This window comes from Amaranthus tricolor, chromosome 1 (genome assembly GCF_026212465.1).
Source record: "Amaranthus tricolor cultivar Red isolate AtriRed21 chromosome 1, ASM2621246v1, whole genome shotgun sequence".
Lineage (NCBI taxonomy): Eukaryota > Viridiplantae > Streptophyta > Magnoliopsida > Caryophyllales > Amaranthaceae > Amaranthus > Amaranthus tricolor.
Window position 1 is genome coordinate 95,001 of NC_080047.1, and position 14,753 is coordinate 109,753.

Here is a 14,753-nt window from a genome sequence, read left to right on the forward strand (position 1 = left end):
TCATTTAAAATTACCTTCACGTAGTAACGGAAAAGTTACCTTGAATAATCTAAATTTTCATGATTTTTCTGTGATAATCCCACCTATTGATTAACCATGAATAATCCTAATTTTAGGGGGTTTTGCCTAAAATAAATTAACTCGATAACTAGGTATAATAAGTAATTTATCAAAAAAGTAAACTTAAATTTGATATAATTTAGAGGAAAATTTTTGAAAATTTAAATAAAAATCTTGAATAATAAAAAAAAATAAGAAAATATTTTCAATATTTTTTTTAATATTTTATTTTAATTTATTTTTTCTTTTAAAAAAATAAAACTTACTATAGCAAGTCATCCGATTACGGATTTACTCTTAGAAGATACTCCCCAAAGTTGGATTATTCATGGTTAATCAATAGGTGTAATTATTGTACAAAAATCATAAAAAAATTAAATCATTTTAGATAATTTTTTCCATAGCAATTCTAATATAATAGAGTATATTCATTATTCTCACCCAAATTAAAGCAAATTTAATATAATGTAATAATTCTTATAGAATAAAGGAAGTAAAAACTATCGTGAATTTAGAAAGATTTGTACTTATAAATTATGATGATGATTGTAATTATTATCCAAAATAAAATTTTAGATCAAGTTTCTCTTATGTGTCTCATGTGTGATTATACGTAAAAGAGTTGTGGTCAAGTTGCATTTGCAAAATATACTCCTTTTGTCCGGTTAGAATTACGGAAAAAAAAATGGGGCTTTTTAAGAAAAAAAAAAGAATATTAATAACAAATAAAGAGTGAAAATAATTTGTGTTGATAAATTAAAAAAGAGTTACAATATTTGAATGGAATTAAAAGAAAGTAGTAAATTTTTATCTAAAAATAAAAATAATACAAATAAATAAATAGACTAAAATAAAAATTAAAATAAGTGAGAAGGAGGAGTACCTATTGGTGAAAACTAAGTGGGTTGAAATCATGTGGGCTTATAGTTAAGTGTTCCTTAGTTGTAAAGGGAGTATTGATTGATAAACTTAAATTTGTAGGACGGTATTTTTCTTTGGAATTAAAGATCACATTTATTATATAATTCTTTTAATTTCATTTCATTTATATTGGTGGACCATTCCAATGGCAAGTTGAGGACCACGTTGTTTTGGCCGTAATCAATATCAAAAATTTCCAAAATTCTTCTCAAAAGCTATTTTTTTCATAAACTTTCCAATAATGTGGAGTATTTATTTTTAGTTATCATATACTCAAATAAATTGTGTTTTATTTAAAGTATATATCACTTTTTACAAATTTCAATCAATTTTAATATGTATCTTAACAAAAAAAAGTTTGATACATAGAGTCACAAAAGTAAAATTACCTCATTTCAAAAACAAAAGTAAAGTTGGCCCAAATCTAATAAAAAAAAATAATTAAATATACTTGCTTTAACAAAAAGAGGCAGCAGTTACACAGAATTGAGATCAGATGATCTTAATAACTATTTGAGTATCTAAAATGTGGCTTTTTAGTGAACTTTTATTAAGTATTCTATGATTTTATAATAAAATGCAAAGCACTTTCTAAAGTAGTGCAGCATCTGGTTATTATTTAATGATGTGCTTAGTTGTTAATTAGTTCGCTTAGCATAACATCATTGGTCATAGATTCTACAACGCCCACTCAAAGTGATTATACCAAGAATATCTCACTATTTTTATTCCACAAATTCTAAATGGATTTGTTTTATAGTACAATATTATGACCAAGAATTTGTACCATGATAAACAATCTTAGGTTTGATTGGTAAATCAAGCAAGCGTAAGCAATAGCATCATACAAATATGAAGTAGACCTTTTTTAAAACTTTGCCTTGCAATCTCATGTACTCCACTTGCTGCTCGCTAGGCAATCGATTTTCTTAGCTCTGGTGCTTAAGTTTGTTCAGAGTGGGCCCTATGAGGGAGCAGAAGAGACCTGTGCTTCGAATCCATCTAAAAATATTAGAAAATAGTCGCTTTAATAATTAATAGTTAGGGGCCTATAATAATAATGATATATTTAATAATTAAGAATCCATAATAAATGTTTCATCTCGGACCTCACAAATCTCAAAACTGCCCTGATTATAAACCAGCATCAATTCATCTTCATATATGTATATATTAAGCTAACAAACACTTATTATTAATTTCATTTGAATCCTTTTGTAGTTCGATTTTTGATCATGTTTAAATTCATATCCATCTACTTTTGTCGTAAAATTAATCAACTGTTTAATTTAGAAAGTAAGCTTATAATTTGGTTGATTAGTCAAAAGATTTGGTTCAAGTAATTAAGATGAGTATATTTTTTGGTTCTACTTTATCTGATAATCTACATTTTGTGCAGGCAAAAAGGTATAGCGACAAAGTTGGTGATCAAATTAGAGGAATGGTGCAAAGAAAAAGGAGCTGAATACATTTATATGATGACTGATTGTGCTAATGAAGCTTCAATCAACTTATTCACCTACAAATTTAACTATGCAAAATTTTACACTCCTGCAATATTAGTTCAACCAGTACACGCTCATCGAAAGCCCATAGTCTCCAATGCTGCCATCATTCAAGTACCGCCACTTGTAGCTGAGTCTATGTACCGAAGAATCTTCTCCAACTCTGAGTTCTTCCCAAACGATATCGAGTCTATATTATTGAACAAGCTTCATTTGGGAACCTTCATTGGAGTACCTAAGAGGTACCTACAAAAATGGGATCCGCAAAAGGGCCTTCCTCCCTGCTTTGCTATAATCAGTGTGTGGAACACTACAAAAGTTTACCAATTACAATTAAAAGGAGTGTCAAAGCTAACAAAAGTTTGTTGTCTAGGCAGTAGGGTTTTAGATGCTCATATGCCTTGGCTTAAGGTGCCTTCTATACCAAATATGTTTAGGCCCTTTGGGTTCTACTTCTTGTATGGCCTTCACATGGAAGGGAAAGGGTCTTCAGATTTGATGAAGAGTCTGTGCAACTTTGCACACAATCTTGCTAGGCATGATGCCACGTGTGCTGCGGTTGTTGCCGAAGTTGCCCAATGGGATCCGGTCAGTGAAGTTATCCCACACTCGAAGAGGTTTTCATTAAGTGAGGACTTGTGGTGTATGAAGAAGTTCCCAAAGAAAAGCGACCACGATGATTCTCAACCGTCGGATTGGGTAACTTATGGATCATCCTCATCAACGATCTTTGTTGATCCTAGAGATTTTTGATTGCTGACGGATCCTCTCTTTTCACACTCCTTTTTTTTCTTATGCAACTTTCTTGCAAAGTGTGAATGTAAATAGTACTTATGTTATGCAATTAGTTACAAATAACAAGATGTGCATGTAAATAGTGCACATACAATAAGGTTGGTGCCGCATCATGCCTAGCGTGAGCCGTAATAGCTTGTTTGGAGGCTAGCAAACAAAATGAAATATATAGTAAAAGGAACTTACAGTAGGCATGATGTCTGAGCCATAATAGCTTGGTGGCTAGCACAGTCGAACAACAAAATGAAAAACATAGTAAAAAGAACTTACAGTACGCAATGGGACGGAAGGACGACATATCATGACAAACCCAGAGATAGCAAAACACAGCATGACGGCCATGGACCAAGCTGTGGTTTTCTTGCCACCTACCTAATGACATAGACTTAACAGAAAAGCTTGAAGTATAGTACCAAAAAAAGGTGTAAATTCCCATCAAAGATAAAAATGGCATAATAATAAAATGTCGGTATTGAGACATTGCAAGGGGGTGGGGGCTATCAAAGGCATGTCAATTTGCACAAGCAGTTGGTATAGTTGCATCTCATAGATTAAAAAATAATAGAATAATAATTACGCAGGTAAAAATGTATAATGTAAAGACTCTACAATAAAAGTCAATATACAAGATTTGCAGACTGTTAATTACAATTAACTGAAGCAGAAAATAAGAGACTTCAAAAGGAAGTACAAAGAAGAGAGATTCCTAGACTTTATAACAAACTCAGAAGACCTGAAATTTCCAGCAGAGCTAGGAAATCAAATCAAAACCAAAAATTATTCACCAACAATATGCATATGATGTGATGAAACTCCTTGAAAACACTGATGATGGTTAATTTCTCCATTCAGAAGAAGCCTCCAAGTCTGCATCATCTTCCCACCAGGTGGTAGTCTGAATAAATTTTTAATCAGTCAAAATATGTGATTTTCTTTTTTCTTTTAAGAACTATAAGAAAAGAGAAACAACATTCTATTATCCTAATGTCATTAAGCGGCTTCCACCTAGGCGCAGTTTTCGAGAGTGAGATGTATACATTCTTAACCTTGTAAAATCAAAGAGGTTGCTTTTGGATTGACCCTTGGTGCAAAAATCATATTAAATAAAGTTCAAATAATATGAGAAACCATTTTACTATATTCCTTTATAGCTCAAAACCAAAAAACCAAATTTTCCTTTATAGCTCAAAACCAAAAAACCAAATATCTTTGTCCGTATCTAGAATGAACAACATTTCAAAGATAAATAATAGTAAAAATTATAAGTTTGAAGAAAATGTGCAAAAGTAGAATGAACCTTGTATCCTCTACGAAGGAATTCCAAGGAGCTTCCTTCTTCCTCTTGCAACCCGAGAACCCTAAGCAATTCTTCCTTGGTCTGAAGCAATTAAAGGTTAAGCCCATCCATGTGACAAATTGTCAATATTAATGATAAAATATATGGCTGGTCGACAAGATAATTTACTTACTTCACCCAGGGTAAAACGAGTAGCACTTTCTGCCACACAAACATAAGAACCATCAGCTTGCTTAAGCATCACCTGCCAAGGCCCTGTAAAGTATACATGAAGGCTGAAGCCAGTCATCTTGCTGTCAACTAACATCTTAAAGTTAAAAAGTGACTGATACGTCATAATATATGGTAGAATATGTAAAATTAACGCTAATTTACATAAACATAGCTCCACACACAATTTCAGTTGTTTATTTTTTTTTGGGGTTGACATTTTGCCAATAAAACCCATCAGCTTTCAGTTATATTTCCATCAGCTTTCAGTTATATTTCCATCAGCTCCCCAATATAAATTACTTTCTGAGAACAGACTGAGGTTTTTCTAACAAACTAAAGTCTAAACAACTTCAAAGAGAGATTAGAACCCTAATATACCAATACAGAAAGAGAATATAGAACTTAAATAGTGATCAGAAATAATCGTCAAGCCCATTTTATGTCCAGAATTAGGGATCCATTTATATCAATGACAGATAAGACCACATTCATTAGTCTCCCATTCTCCATTACTACATGTGAAAACAGCATACATTCGCCACCCTCCATCGCCACATCCAGACAAATGGATAAAAAACAAAAAATCACATGGTAAATGAACCACCAAGGACTAGAAACAAAAATGGAACAGAAATATTTCATGATATACAAGAAATGACACTAGGCAAAAGATCAAACCAACAATTAAGATCCACATCATATATCAGAATAGGCAGTAGCCTCGTCTCAGTAACTAAGATAGCAAGTAATGATACCAACTGGGAAAGAGATTAACTTTTACCATGTAATTTAATCTTTGCAAGTGCATTTCTATAGGTGGCTCAGAATGACAATTGGCTTGCATACTGTTTGAATTAAGACTTAATAAACCTTCCAAGTTGTAATTACTAATTTTCTTGATAATATCAATCACATTCATTTATACAAGTTTGGATCTTTTCACAGATATTTTTAAAGCAGATTAACCAAGTAAAAATAGGTGAGAAACTAAATCATTGTGGTTTGGATCTTTTCGCATTCAAAAACAAGTTTTTAAAAATTAAGTTCAGAAATTTTCAGTACGTCCAAATTTCAGGTGAAAAGAACCAAGATTGAATCGCCCATGTAAAAAAGCCTGAGCAAAGACTAGCAAGTCATATCCCCAGCTGCAGTGACTACTAAACAGATGTTACTCCCTTCTTAGAAGCAAATGACTATTTAACCACCAATATAGTTCATATTTCGCACTTACCCGGATATTGGCGAAATAGAGCTCCATTATAATTCACGATGTAAGGCGCCACTGGCACTGTCTTTCATGCATCAAGAAGAAAAAATAAAACAATACTTAATCAAACATAAAAGAAGGTCAAGGGAGAAAAGTACTAGAAAATAAGCATGAAGTTTACCTTAGAATATTCCCTTGTTCGAATATAAAAGACTGGAAGGAATTGTGAAAGAAATTGGTAATGGAGATCCTTAGGTGGGAAGCCGAAAAGCCCCAGATCAGCACTGTAAAATTAAAAACATTGTTCATTTTCAAGTTTCAATAAGCTAATATAATTTCATTTGACAATTAAATCTTTAAAAAACCAATTCAGACGATCAAATATATACCGTAGAGTCTCAAGCTCTAGGTTAAATAGGAGAGTAGGAGTTGAAGGAGCAAACTTATCCTGCACATTCCAAATGTCATCAAATCCCCAGAAGCTTTTTAAAATTCGAGAAAAAGGGATTGTATCCCATATAATTCTGTGTTTTAGAAAAACTTCATAAGTAGTAGCTTACATCATAGAGTTAAACGAGCCAACAAAAAAAGTACAGGGTTATATTAGAAAAACTTAATAAGCTTTACCATATAAAGGCTAGATTAGGCAGGAGCACAAACAAGGAGTTGTATGAAAAAAGGGCATGAAACAAATGGTCATATAATCTAAATCCCTCCGCAAAAAAAGAAACATAGAAAAAGTCAAGACACTGATCATGAACCCATATTTAAGAAAGACATATTCTATTCCAACGCAAACAGAAGCATATAAGTGCACATGTCAAAATATCACTGGTTTCATGACAAATCTTGCTTAACAGATTAAGGATAAACCATCAATACTTGTCCCTGTGAAATAAAATTTCACAATTATGCTAAATGGGCTCCATAGTTTAACGTTAAGACACTTGAGCAATTGCCATACCTGCTGATTATTATCTCACCACAGGTTCATTGAATTCGAGAAGCATAAAACCTTCTCAGTAGTAGAATATTGAACAGAAAGATCAACACATGTACAGATTTCATCGGACAAAATTTTAAACCTTCGCAAATAGTTGTGATAACTGATAAACACAGAGAAATATAGCATCACAAAATTTAAGACACATATTCAGAACTAGAAACCAACAAAAAAGTAAAAAGGTTGAGATATGAAGCCATTAAGAAAAGAGTGAAATAATTAGTACACAAAAAGTAACAATGGTGGTTCATCAATTCATATGATGTGCAAATAATATTAATTATTGGAGAAAACATGATTTATATAATCACCGGTACCCAACATATTAGAATATACAAAAAAGTGAGAATTCAATAGTGCAAAGCAACATCATACCACATACTTCTCTATCAGAGAGAGATCTCGTGTGCTACAATTGAGAAATATGTAAAGTGAAGGTGGATCATCAGATTCCCAACGTCCTGCTCAGACACACACACAAAAAAGTTTTCTTCAGAAACAAAACTAGATAAAGGCTCACAATGCAAATCAGAGATCCCAGCTCTATGTTATACTTGGGAAAGATGACAACGAAGAAAACAAAAGCATAAGAAGAAAAATAATAGCTGATGTTCAAACTGAGCATCCTTATAAGCTTTACAAGGGAAAGTAGCCAATAAAAGTTTCAAAACACATAATATAAACCTCCATTAGTTAAATGTGTCGACTATTCCCTATATTCCAAAAAAAATAGCACATTTCTTAAATCAGTGGCTATTATCCTTCACACTCCTTGTTTCATCCTTGATTGGAAATTATTATGCCACTTAGTAGAGTAATACACTCTTGCTCTTTTCAAATGGAGACCACCTAAAGTTTTGTGCACAAAGAGCAAATATTTTGTCTAATTATGGCTGTTGAGCACCTTCCTCTAATGCAAATCACTCCTAGGACAATCACACTACTGAGTACTGATTTGTTAAAGTGCCCATTTGCTACGCAAATGTGAGTTGGGCCATATCGGAGAAAGAGAAGAGCATACATCACAATAAAAACTTGAGGAGTAACTCATTCTACCACCAATTGGTTTTGGTAGTGAATCTCCTTTGGGTTTATATGGGTACCTCTTCTCCTCCTTGTTTGGGTTGCCCATGCCTATTTACCGAATTCTAACATGATATCAGAGCTTGGTTTGTTGTTGGGCCTTTATACTAACATCTAATCAACCAAAGGAGCCTTTAATTGGATGTTCATTGCCCATAAGTTTGTGACTCTTCTAGTGAGCTAAAAATTCAAAGACACTCACATGTGAGGGAGAGTGTTGAAGTGTCCATTTGTTACGTGCATGTGAGTTGTCATACATCAGATAAAAGGAAGAACATACATTATTTTATAAACTTGAGATATAACTACCAATTGGTTTTAGTAGTGAACCTCCTTTGGGTTTATATCTGCGTTACCTCTTCTCCTCCTTGTTTGGGTTGCCCAGACCCATATTCTAAATCTAACATGACTCACTCTATATAATTGTCATAATCTAAAACATTAACTATGTAGGGTAAACTTGCAATAACCTTGCAAAACTCAAATCCAAATAGATCATAATTATTTGGCAGACATCAAACATCAAAACTCTAAATGTATAGATATTATAATGATAAATCAAGTACTTGTTTGAAGACAAGTACATACATATATTTGGAGCTATAAGCTTCTTACACCTGAAATTCAATAAGATTCACATTTCATAGAATACACATACAAGGAGGACAAATACTATATTGCCTTGACTTGGAAATGGATCTTCACATACTTAACTCAATAGATTCAATCATACCCTTTACAAAGAATCAATTTCAACAAAACCTCAAACTGGAAGATTCTAATCTTAATTAGTTCTAATGCAATTAGTTCTAGAGCTTTAGTGTTTTTAACAATGTCGGAACATTTCTTTCTTACAATATACAGGTAATGCAACTTGCAACTATGGAGAAATTTTTAAAAAGGGCAATAATGTGAATTTGTGATATGATAATGAAAGGATGCCAACATTTCTTAATTTGATTAGATGAACAAGAACCTCTAAATGCTACAATCCAACATATTGAAAAATTTTCCACTTAGTAATCCGTCTTCAAAAATTTTAAAATCGAAGAAGAAGAGGAGGAGGAGGGAGAAGGAGGAGGAGGAGGAAGAAGAAGAAGAACGAACAGCTACCAATCTAATGAGTACACTTCACGAAAAAAGTTGTGAAATACATACTACAATATGAAACCAATTGTTAGCAAGAGTGAGAAAGTTGACATAAACACAACAAATCCTCGCTTCATAGTGGAAAAACAAACTTCATTTCTCAAATAGAAAAGTAGGAACTTAACTCCATCACACAAATAAAATGCAGTTAAATTTTTGTAAGCAAGTAATCTTTCAGCTTATCACCTCCATAAGAAACACACACACATATACTTCTACATATATTGCTAATAGAAAGATTATTCAAGCAGGTAGCACAAGGAAACTAAAAGGAAATTTACATGATCACAAATCCAAATCACAAAACAGCACACTTGAGCACTCAAAACTTACCTTCATTCTCATCCTCAAAATCAAAATCTAATGTATCTCTTATAGATTTAAAAAAATTGGTGACAGCACCGCTAGGCACATCATCCAGAGAGCCTATAGTGATGCCATCAATCTGCAAATAAAATAAAGAAAATTCAGCTTGTAGAATTCATCGCATACAACTCACCAAGTTCACAACTTCACATCTCAGTAATACATTAATTAATCAGCAACCATATATAAGAAATTTATTTAGAAATTAAGTACAAACTTAAAGCTTATAGACCAAAAAGAAACAAATACTAATTCTATACTATATTACAAGGCAGCATCAAGTCTATCAATGTTACCGAGTCAAGGGAAGTCTTGAAAAGTTGGGAGGCCCTGCGCTTTTCAGGCTTGTCAGGAAACACCTAATATTCCTCATCAAAGAAGGAAACAAATCAAATATACATCTCTAAACATTGGGGACAAAAGATATAAAAATATATGGATGAAGGAAATGCATTCTTACAATGCGTGATCTAAGTTGCATTTTCTCTTGAAGTTTCTTGGCAACAGTCAATGCTAGCTGAATATTTGCATCAATGAAGTCATCCGAAGATCCCTTCACATATTTGGAAATTTGAGAAAATCATGATCTGTTTTAAAGGACTTGTGACTTGTGAGTCAATAAGTTTGTCTAGTAGAAGCACTGAAATAGCAAACTACTAAGACCATTACAAGTGAGTAGTGCCACTACAAAGCAAAGCATAACAGTTCCAGTGGCCAACCAAGTTACCGCCACTGCTTTGAAGTGTCACTTGGTTTATAACTTACAAATATGCAATGCAAATAGTGAAAATACAACAAAAAAAATGTTGGATATTTAGAGTATATAAAGACAGTGGGAAATCAGCGACTCGCGTCGCTTGCTGAAAGCAGGGTCTCAAAATGAGACAAAACCCAAAGCAGAGTCGGCGTTTGGGCGAAAGCCGAGTCGGCTTTATAGTCGTCGCCTGTCTCCTGTCTTGTTTTTGCGATTTTGTTAGTGTTATTTGTTATCAATCATCACTAATGTATATTAACTACTTCTGGTGGTTAATAATGATGAATCATTATATTGATTCGTTAATAAGCTTTGGTGAATCAACCTTTTGGTTCATAGACTTTGTTTGATGAAACATACTTGTTTCATAGGATAAATCCAATAAAGAGAAAATACCTTGTAGGAAGATATACTGCTGGGTAAAGGCCTGTAGATAAAACAACAGTCACGAACGCATAGATCAAGAACATCATACTAGACAATAGACTACTCCTTAATTAAAAGAAATAGGCTGCAATTGTAACTTGTAAGAAGAAACAATTATTTAGATTTTTTATGTGAATGTTTGTATCCAACTGGAGCAGTTACAAGATTGAATAAGTAATCAAATTGCGCAACTGAAGGAAAGTTTTAAAGATAAAGTTTCTCAAATTGTTGCATAAAAATTAGAAGTAAATCAATTACATAGGAGCAAGGGTAGAAAAAAGAAAAAGTAGTAAAGGGATTCAGAAAATTACGGGAAATCAATTTCGAGGCGAAGTTTACCATCTTGAAGAGCAAAGTAGAGAGAATTGGCGGCATCAGTAAGAAGAACATCAAAAGATTTGGGTTTGTAAACAGAAACACCAGCTTTAGGATTGTTAATGGAGGTCGATCGTGAATCTTTGGTAGTGCATTGAATTCTAAGGTGGGCTAATGTAGAAGAAGGAAGATCATATAAGTATTTAAGAGAGAAACGCGGAGTTAAGTTGAGATAGGGAGATGAATAGGTTGAAGAAGAGATAAAGTAAAGAGGGCTTCTTGATGAGAGCGCCATCAACGGAATTTCAGAGTTGGGACTTGGGTGGAGGAATTAGAAGATTAGAAACATAAGATCATAACCATAAGATAAGACAGCAAAACAGATCAGGACATGGAATATCTCAATTCTTAAGGCTGCTAATTTCTATTACACACGACTTGTAGCCTAATTTTTCTATCTTACTCAATTTTCATTATAATTTATTGCAAAAATTATCTAACAAATTCAATATTTTATTAATTTTTTTACAATAATTAAAAGTATTGGATAATATGAATAATTCTATGTTAACATTTTGATCATGATAAGACCTTATTGTTTTTTTTATCTTTTTGTACTCAGTTAATTCTTCTTTGTTTCTACCTCTCACCTCTATTTACACTCTATTTTCATCCAATTTACCTTACCTCTCTCGTTCTCTCTCTTACCAGACTAGCAACATCTGTGCAACACTTTGCTTCAATGGATCATCATCGTCATCATCAAACTCGTACATCAAAGATAAACAACACAAAAATGCAAAAGCTCGGAATTACTAAACTAAAAAGCTGCTTAAGTCAACTTAAAATATATTCGCAATTTTTATGGCAAAGCCCCATGGAAGTGACCAATATGACCAGATGATTTATGGTAAAGAAGGCTACATAGAAGGTAAATATGACCTAATAATGTACTTTGAATTTGTTAACACTTCTCAGGTCAGAAATAAAATTCAAGTATGATTATGAAACTGAATTCTAATCCTACAATTAACAACACTAGCCTGTTCAAAGTCCAACTTCTTACCTCAAAAAAGATAGGCTTATGAAATATTCTATTTTCTTGTCCACTGATCTCAAGAAAGATTCAATTTAAGATAAAAGCCTAAACTACTATTAGGGTATTGGGGGACCTCTCCTAAGGCCCACCACTATAAATATACGATGCCATGCATCACTAAAGGTAAGATAACTTTTGACACTGAAATCCGAGCATTACTCTCTCATAAAAAGATAGTTCGAATTCTCTACAAGCTCGACCAATCATTCTTTCATAATCCTTACTGACTTAATTATCGATGGAGGACCCCCAGAGGATCCCTCTCCGGCCCTCGTTTGCTACCTTGTGCAGGAATACGGAGTGAAATAGCCGAAAAAGCAACTCAGACCTCCCCAATAATTCATAATCACTGTGAATCCTAAAAGGCATTCGCTTCACCTTTGCTAATAGTGTTGATTGTTCTCTTATAGCACGAATAATAATAATAATAATAATAATTTTTCAGATGCAGGCTTGCGGAGGTGGTTTCAACTTCACCAATTTTTTTTCGTTGCAGGAACTTTTCTTGTTTTCCTTCGAGTTGAGGGACTCTTTTTTGCCCCGCTCTCCTTTTCGGGTATGAGTTGTCCTTTCGTGATTATCACCAGAATCATTCCATGGCAAATGCACAATGAAGAGTAAAGAAACAACACTACAGGTTAAATGACCCCATATATGGGATTATTTATGATTAATTGATAGTTCGAATTATGTTAGGAAAACCCGTGAAATGTTGGATTATTTTAAGTGATTTTTCCTCTTATTTTTTTAAAAGTTGAGAATCACATGATTTACATAAAACTGTTGGGAGGTAGTCTAAGTGAATAAAGATAATTTGTAATATTGACAAATCATTCTTATGAAAAAGTTTATTTTTTTTTGTTTACTTGGATGACACAAAGAAAGACAACCGATTGACCGGAGTCTTCCGATTAATAAATATATACTTCCTTCGTTCCATATTAGTTGCAACATTAGGTAAAATGATACTATTTATTTATTACTCTTAATTTGTGATTAGTTTTTAATCTATAAATTAAAATATAATTAAGTAAGATTTTATTTGATTAATCTCATTGCAAAAATTATCAATATTAAATTTTTATAATTTTTATTAAATATAATTAGAAATATTAAGAATTAAATTAGTACGTTACCTAAAAAAGCAACGTTGAAACTAAAGAAATACATGCAATTTGCATGGCTTTTTGCACCGCCTTTAATGAGGATGGAGTAGCTTTCTTTCTTTCTTCACCCAGCGAAAAAAGAAGAAGCAAAAGCAAAAGCAAAAGCAAAAGCGTCACTCTTTCCTTATTTCTTTGACTCATCTCCTCGTCACTCCTCACTCTGCTAAATTTCGCTCTCTTTAATTACTTTCATCTTTTCCTCTTCCTCGTTAATCGTTCGCGAACACAAACCTCTTTTGCCCTAATTCATCGGTGTATTGCATCTTTTCTCTTTTTCGCCTCTATCACATTTTGGATGATCAACGATTATCTTCCGCTTCTTTACTTATAAGTTTTTCAGTCGTTATCGTCGTCGAATCCCGATCTATATTTTGTGTTGTTGATTCAGTTTGTTAGGGTTTTGAGCATATCAACTGCATATGTGGAAGAAGTATGTATTAATTAATGTAGAAGTATAAATGATGGAGATGCCGTCTTCTCATATTTGAATACTGGTGTCATTCTAAAGGAAGTGACTTTTTTGTTATTCCTTTTCAGGTTTGGGAAGTAACAATGTTCTCAAAATGCTTCACTGATTTATATCCTTTGTATAGCTTCAATTAGGAACCAAGAGGGACAAATTAGGGGTAACCCTATTTTTGAAAAAATGCGCAAAAATAGATTAAGGTGGTTTGGACATGTACGGTGAACGACTTTCTATGAACATTATAGTAGAGGGTAAGGGACATGTGCGGAGAAAGACTTTCAATGAACATTATAGCAGAGGATAAGCGGAATCGAGGAAGACTCACGAGAACTTGGATGAGCAAAATGAAAGTTAATTTGCATGAGTTAAACTTGCATTTAATTTATCTTTTCCGTGTAGTTACGTCTCTTTATCTTCTCGAGTCGGGGAGTCGGGGGACTTTTTTGGCCGCGCTCTTCGAGTATGAGTTGCCGCCGTGCTTTTCTCCCCAGACCCTGTCTATAGTTTTTCTACGTGGGGATACCTGGGTAGGATGGTAATGATGATGATGTATAGCTTCAATTAGTGAGGGTCTATTTTGTTATTATGATCCTTTTTGCTTGGTGATTATATCTTTTCTTGTTCTCTTTAACCGTGCTCTATACAGTTTTCGGTTGTGGAAGCAGTGTGTTAACTCTGATCCTGATTGCTGGAATTTGGTTATTGGCTTTATTGCGGATGGGTGACAGACCAAGAATCAAGGTTCGTTTTTTTGTCATGTCCTCCAATTTAATCTCTTCAATTGTTTATTCGAATGTAAACCAGAACAAGGAATTTTTCCCAAACACCAAAAAGTAAGGTTCCTCTTATTTGCAAACGCTGTGAGAAAAAAATGCTATTAATTATACCCTGGAGAAACATTACGCTATTATGACTATATCAGAATAAT

The 14,753-nt window shown here is 33.2% G+C and overlaps 3 protein-coding genes across 5 annotated transcripts in view; 2 read left to right on the forward strand and 1 right to left on the reverse strand.

The window, feature by feature from the left end:
• LOC130818442 (probable N-acetyltransferase HLS1) overlaps nt 1–3,532 on the forward strand; it is a 7,227-nt gene extending 3,695 nt beyond the window's left edge. Inside the window, exon 3 of the mRNA XM_057684614.1 lies at nt 2,381–3,532. Within this exon, the coding sequence (XP_057540597.1) occupies nt 2,381–3,239 (859 nt within the window). The 3' untranslated portion in view covers nt 3,240–3,532. The remainder of the gene's footprint in view (nt 1–2,380) is intronic.
• A 277-nt stretch (nt 3,533–3,809) lies between these two features.
• LOC130818446 (protein LPA3) lies at nt 3,810–11,515 on the reverse strand. Its single transcript, XM_057684619.1, has 12 exons — nt 11,091–11,515; nt 10,750–10,780; nt 10,060–10,152; nt 9,896–9,958; nt 9,567–9,678; nt 7,377–7,462; nt 6,388–6,446; nt 6,180–6,282; nt 6,023–6,083; nt 4,751–4,833; nt 4,579–4,659; nt 3,810–4,176 (listed from the first exon to the last, which is right to left on the reverse strand). Exons 1-12 carry the CDS (start codon nt 11,387–11,389, stop codon nt 4,117–4,119), a joined length of 1,131 nt encoding a protein of 376 aa, XP_057540602.1. The 5' UTR covers nt 11,390–11,515; the 3' UTR covers nt 3,810–4,116.
• A 1,890-nt stretch (nt 11,516–13,405) lies between these two features.
• The window catches only part of LOC130818451 (ABC transporter C family member 13), a 32,730-nt gene continuing 31,382 nt past the window's right edge, over nt 13,406–14,753 (forward strand). For 2 of the 3 annotated variants that reach the window (XM_057684623.1, XM_057684629.1), the window contains exons 1-3: nt 13,406–13,789; nt 13,897–13,937; nt 14,470–14,566. In XM_057684623.1, the coding sequence (XP_057540606.1) occupies nt 13,912–13,937; nt 14,470–14,566 (123 nt within the window). In that variant the 5' untranslated portion in view covers nt 13,406–13,789; nt 13,897–13,911. The remainder of the gene's footprint in view (nt 13,790–13,896; nt 13,938–14,469; nt 14,567–14,753) is intronic. The other variant, XM_057684633.1, reaches the window with a different exon arrangement.

Excerpts from the sequence above, each read along its gene's own strand:
- LOC130818446 (XM_057684619.1), bottom strand. The coding sequence starts at position 11,389 with ATGGCGCTCTCATCAAGAAGCCCTCTTTACTTTATCTCTTCTTCAACC. Across the intron at positions 6,283-6,387 it reads CTAGAGCTTGAGACTCTACG|TGCTGATCTGGGGCTTTTCG; the intron begins GTATATATTTGA and ends TTAATTTTACAG. Across the intron at positions 4,660-4,750 it reads CTCGTTTTACCCTGGGTGAA|ACCAAGGAAGAATTGCTTAG; the intron begins GTAAGTAAATTA and ends TAATTGCTTCAG.